The sequence below is a fragment of the Elephantulus edwardii genome, unplaced genomic scaffold (assembly GCF_000299155.1).
Source record: "Elephantulus edwardii isolate Elephantulus edwardi_28Jun2011 unplaced genomic scaffold, EleEdw1.0 scaffold00109, whole genome shotgun sequence".
NCBI lineage: Eukaryota > Metazoa > Chordata > Mammalia > Macroscelidea > Macroscelididae > Elephantulus > Elephantulus edwardii.
Window position 1 is genome coordinate 6,142,475 of NW_006399859.1, and position 6,258 is coordinate 6,148,732.

General features: G+C 44.3%; 1 protein-coding gene across 1 annotated transcript in view; it reads right to left on the reverse strand.

Annotated features, from left to right (window-relative positions):
• The window catches only part of LOC102864484 (L-lactate dehydrogenase A-like 6B-like), a 20,874-nt gene extending 17,168 nt beyond the window's left edge, over positions 1 to 3,706 (reverse strand). Inside the window, exon 1 of the mRNA XM_006892071.1 lies at positions 3,581 to 3,706. Within this exon, the coding sequence (XP_006892133.1) occupies positions 3,581 to 3,706 (126 nt within the window). The remainder of the gene's footprint in view (positions 1 to 3,580) is intronic.
• Between the last annotated feature and the right edge of the window lie 2,552 nt (positions 3,707 to 6,258).

Consider the following 6,258-nt stretch of genomic DNA (forward strand, 5'->3'; position numbering starts at 1 on the left):
GATTGGCACAGGACAGAGCGGAGTTTAGGGCTGTTGTACATAGGGTCGCTATGAGTCGCAAGCGACTCGACGGCACATAACAGCAACAAACAACAATGTTTAATTGGTGTAAGATTTTCTATTTTTATTACTGCTTTGCTTAAAAAGTTAGTATACATTGTGTTTCACACTATTCCTCATTCACATTTTGTTTCCTACACTCATTCTCATGCATTAAGTTTTATTAATCACCATAGGACCTTGCCCATTATTACCCTGTCTTTTCACACAGATCTTTCCCATTTCCTTCCCCTTCTACCTCTAGTCACCAAACAATCACTTGTGTTGCATGTGGGTTTTTTAATCAAAAAGGATGAAATCACTCAGCAATCCTTAAGCTGAAGGAGCTGAAAAACAAATTCAAGCCTTGAGTTGCAATACTGAAGGATGCTATGAGCAGAATACTGAATGATCCAGGGAGCACTAAAAGAAGACGGAAGGAGTACATGGAATCACTCTACCAAAAAGAACTGGCTGACACAGAATATTTTCATAAAACAACATATGAAGCAATGGTAATGAAGGAGGACGTTCAAACTGCTCTGAAGGAATTGGCAAAATACAAGACCCCAGGAATTCATGAACTACCAACTGACATATTTAAACAAACAGATGCTGCTCTGAACGTGCTCACCAGGTTGTGCCAAGAAATCTGGAGAATAACTATCTGCAAAATGACTGGAAGAGATCCTAATTTGTTCCCATTCCAAAAAAGGGCAACACGACAGAGTGCGGAAATTATCGAACAGTATCACACACAAGAAAAATCCAGCTGAAGATCATCCAAAGACTGAAACAAACATCTGAACATCAACAGAGAACTGCTAGATATATAAGCTGGGTTTAGAAGAGGCTGTGGCACAAGGGACATCATTGCCAATGTGTCAGATGGATCTTGATTGAAAGTCCTGAATATCAGAAGAATGTCTATTTGTGTTTTACTAAGCAAAGGCATTTGACTGTGTGGCTCACAATAAATTGTGGCTAACCTTGAGAAGAATGGGAATCCCAAAAGACTTGATTGTTGCTCATACAAAACCTATAGTTGGACCAGGAAGCAGTCATCAGAACAGAGCAAGGAAACACTGCATGGTTCAAAATCAGGGAAGTGCATCAGGGATGCATCCTGCCTCTACACATTTTCAGTCTGTATGTGGAACAGATCATTCAGGAGGCTGGACTTTTACGAGGCAGAATGTGGCATCAGGATTGGAGAAAGACATCAATAGCCTACATAATGAAGATGACACTGAGAAACCAAATAGACTCCATTTTCTGTAGCACTCCATTTGAGTAACCAAACCCTGTGTGTAGAAAATTTCTGCCCCAGCCCTAAAGTTTTGTCTTGACCCATTTCCCAAAATAATAGTTGCTACTGTTTATGTAAACGTTTTCCAATATACCCTTGATAAACCCAAGAGGTAGATGTTTTGCACTGTACCTGTGACTACATCACTGTACCCTGAGAAATATGTCAACAGCAGGATATTGTAGTCTGGGCCCACGTAGCCCAACATAGATATAAAAGCACCTAGCTGAAGCTAGGAGATGGGGGAATCCTGCCATGTTGCTGGCACCCCCCACTGAGCAGTGAATAAATGACTTAGCTTATAAACCAATAGTATGCTTCTCTTGATCTGTTGAGCCCAACACCACCACCTTGCTCATAAAAACTGAGGAGGACCTGAAGCATTTGCTGTGGATGGTCAAAGATTGTAGTCTTCAATATGGATTGAAGCTCAACATCAAGAAGACAAAGATTCTCACCTGGTAGCACCATGAAAGATGAAGAGAGAAAAACTGCATTGGGGAAATGTGCTTTCAGGGCTTCTCCAAAGTGTTAAAGAGCAATGATGACAGTCTGGAGACTAAAGTGTGCCTGATTCAGGCCATGGTCTTTGCATTACTTACTACACATCAGAAAGCTGGACAATGACTAGGGATGACAGAAGAAGAACTGATGCCTCTGAGTTGTGGTGATGGAGAACAGTATTAAACATAGCATGGATCGCCAAGAAAACAAAGAAGTCTGTCCTGGAGAGGGTGAAACCAGGCTATTCCTTGGAGGCAAAGATTTTGAAGCTCCATCTCACATGCTTTGAGCTTGTGGCCAGGAGGGATCAGTCCTTGGTGCAAGACATCATGCTTGGATGGGTGGAGGAACAGCACAGGAGAGGAAGACCCCTGATGAGATGGAATGACACAGTTACTCAGGTAATGGGAGTAAGTGTGTTAGCGACAGTAAGACTAGCTCAGAATAGGGCAGGGTACAGAGCTGCTGTACATAGAGTTGCTATGAGTCCTAAGCGATTCAATGGCACGTAACAACAATATATAAGGAAGCTCTTGTGGCTTGGTGGTTAGGAGTTACACTTCCAACCCAAAATATGCAGTTCAAATCTACCAGCTGCTTTGTGGAAGTAAGAGAAGCAATTTCCTCTCATGCAACATACTGACTCTGAATACCCATGGGAGGGTCAGTTAAAGGTCAGTTTCAACTCAAAATTACACAATACCTCCACAGGAGAAAGATGAGCAATTTCTCCCCCCCCCCCCGGGATTAACTGCCTCTGAAAACCTGCTGGAAGGTCAGCTATGGGTTGTTTCTGACTCTACGGTAAGCAACAACATGTGACTGATTTACTTCACTCAGAATAACATTCTCTAGATCAATCATGGTGGCCTACTGATAAGAAACTGTGCTGCAATCCTGAAGAGCAGTAGTTCAAATCCACCAATTGCTCTGTGGGAGAAGGATGGGTAATCTTCTCCCATGAGATTGTTGCCTCTGAAAACCCACTAGATGGTCAGCTAGGGGTCCGTTCTGACTCTGCAGTACACAACTACAACAACATATATATCGTTGTCTCTGGAGGCTTAGTGGTAAGGAGTTGTTGCACCACCAATCCAAAGAGCATCTACATCATGAAGCCTGAGGCCAATCCTCTAATGGTTCATGGTGGAACCAAGAATTATAAAGAGGTGGATTAAATAATTTCTATAGATATCTCATTTTTTCTAAAAGTATACCTGAAAAAGTTTATGATTGTTAACCAGAATTTCACGAGCTTGGATGCAGATAATATTCTTAGTAAGGGTTTCAGATATATTTTTAGTTCTGTCTCTAGGTTTTAAAATGGAAACTAATGTTATCAAATACATAAATACTATGTAAAACTAAACACTAAAATTTAATCTGAAGAGTGGGAAATGCACAGATGACTAAATGGGGGAAAATATTTATAGTAAAGACTATTTATTAGTAGAACACCTACGCATCAGTGACATATTATGTTTTATTTTTCACTACCAGCTGTTTCACTAATTTCTTAATTTGTCTGTTGAGTTTCCTAATTTAGCAAAAGGATACCTTATACTGTCATTACATGATAAACTGTCAAGGCGCTTGCAGACACGATCTTAAGAATGTGAAGGAGGCCATGTGGATGGAACCATCACCAAAAGGCTAAGCCTGATGGGGCAGCTACACAGTGTGGTGTGGACACAGCCCCGGGATAGGCCGAGCACACACACAACTTACTTTTAATAGGATGCTGATAGCACAGGCCATGCCAACGGATCCAGTTCCTATAATGGAGATCTTATTGTGAACCACCACCTTCTCTGAAGCAAAATTCTTAGTAAGTTTGCACTTCAAAGTTGCCATACTGGAAACCTAACAGCAAAAAAAAACAGCAGCTTCAACTGTGTTGTTCCAGCCATTGCAAACTTGGGACTGGTCAGCAGGGAAGATGACACCAGCCTCTGCGGAGGAGGGATCTGGATGGTGGTGCAGGAGAGGGGAAGAGAACACCTCGCAGCGGCTCCACCACGAGAGGGGGGTCTTCAAGGCCAGCCTTCCCCTCCCGGGCTCGGCCGGGATCGCGGCCAGGCGGGGGCTCGGGAGCGCTGTGGCCACACTCACCGGGACCCAGCCGACCCAGAACGGGATGCGTGCCACATGGCGGGGATACCATGCCATCCTCGGGTAAAGGAAACTCGCTGTCACAGCGCCAGCTCGCCAGCTGGTTCCCAGGGCTGCCATGGCCAAGCGCTGGAGATGGAGGACGAAAGAGGGAAAAACAGCTCCGCAGAGCAAGGTCAACACCCACAGCCGTTGGCCGTTAGAAAGTTCCCGCTCCCTCCCACTGCGCCTGCGCAAGGTCGGCGGCGCGTGCGGACCGCGCGGCAGCAGCCAGTCGGCGCCGAGACCGGCACGCGGCGAAGGAGGAAGTCCGCTGTGGCGCGTGCGGGCCGCGGGGAAGCTTCCAGTCCGCTGGGGCCCGCGCGAGCCTCGGGGAGCTGGCTAGTCAGCGACTAGCAAGGGGATGGGGAAGCCGGCCTCCGACGTGTCTCCGCGCGCTCCTGTCTCTGAACTCAGCTGGAGTATCGCCTTCAAATACTAACTGAACCTTGTCTAAAGGTATCCTGTAAAGGATTCCCAGAACACTGAAAGAAGGGGATCTCAGGACTATTTTACCATTACATGTTATGTGCTGTTTAGTCGCCTGCGACTCATAGCAATCCTTTGTACAACAGCTCTGAAGCCTACCCTGTCCTGAGCCGGTCTCACTGACTCCAACCCACCAGCCTCTATTGTCCGTTACTGTGTCAATCCATCTCATCTGGGGTCTTCATCTTCTGCACAGTCCTCCACCCTTCTGAGCATAGACTGGTCCTTCTTGGCCACTTGCCCAAAGTGCTCCAAAGAGCCCAGAGCTAAAAAAAAAAAAAAAATACAGTTTTCAGCTCTGGTGGCCTAGTGACAAAAAGCTGGACTGCAATCCCGAAAGCACGTGGCTCAAATGCACCAGCTCTGTGTGTGATTAACTGCTTCTGAAAACCTGCAAGACTGTCAGCTATTTGTCAGTCTCTAGTTGGTGATACACAACAACAACCATTACATAATGAAAGGTCACCTGGAAGCTGGGCAGCCTTCTGCACAGATGCACCCCTTGGGATACATTCCAATGCTGCAGTCAATCAGAAGAGACCACAGCCACTGGCCACTTTCTGATTAACGCCAGCCATGACTCAACTCACTTAAAGGGTCCTGGGCAGCTCCATACCTGGGAACGGGCAGGTGACATCCAATTAATGTCCTCTACAGTGACTTGACCATCGAATAGATCAACTTACATCCCTCCCCCACCCCCATAAAACCTTTCCTGCCCATAACTTTCCATCCCCACTGCCTCCCTCTTGCCTGGGTGTGTGGAACCCACCAGAGAGCTGATAATAAATTCCTTTGTTTTACTTCGTCTGGTTCTCCACCTTTTTACCTCATACATATGTGAAATGAAATAGGAAAAAAAATTACATTTTAAAATCTACACAAGGGAGCTCTGGTGACCTAGTGGCAAGAAACTGTGCTGCAATCTCAAAGAGACACGGTTCGACTCCACCAGAAGCTCTGCTGGAGAGGGGTGGCAATCTATTCTTGTGCCGGTTGGCTCTGATTTGATGGTACACATGAAAAATTAGTTAAATATAAAAAACCTACACGAATATAATTTGGCAATAAAATATGAAAGCCTAAGAATTTGACCAAGGGAACTAAAAATCGTTTTTGTTGTTTTGACTCAAGAGACCCAGTATGCATTACAGAGAAGGTTTGTTAGGGTTTAGGTTTATGCAGTGCTCTGAGTGGGTTCAAACTACTCTCTCTTGCAATCTGTGATAATTTATTCAACTAGAAGGGAAAATTCAATTAATGACTTATGAAGTATTGTCATGAGTCACATAATGTCTGTTGAAGAATAACATCAAAGGGCACATACATCGATAATCCCACAGGGTTATATTATAGTTCAAAAATTCTCATCAGAGAGTAGAATTACAGGGGCATAGTAACACAACATGTATTTCTGTGTCTACAAAACAATTGTACAGGCAGGCATATAATGATACAGTACTTTGCTAACCTGTAATGACAACCGTTACAATAAACACCTATGTATGTACTGTACTTTGTATCTTAAAAAATGTGACTGTGTAGATGCAGGTAGAAGTATCCAATCTCATGTATCAAAAGTGTCTTGACACATAGATCAATGGAATAGACCTGAGAACCCGGAAATCAGCCCATCTATTTATGGGCAATTGATTTTTGACAAAGAGATGGAATCAGTTAGGTGGGGAAATGACAGCCTTTTTAACAAATGGTGTTGGCAAAATTGGAAAACTATCTGCAGAAGAATTAAACAAGATCCCCACCTC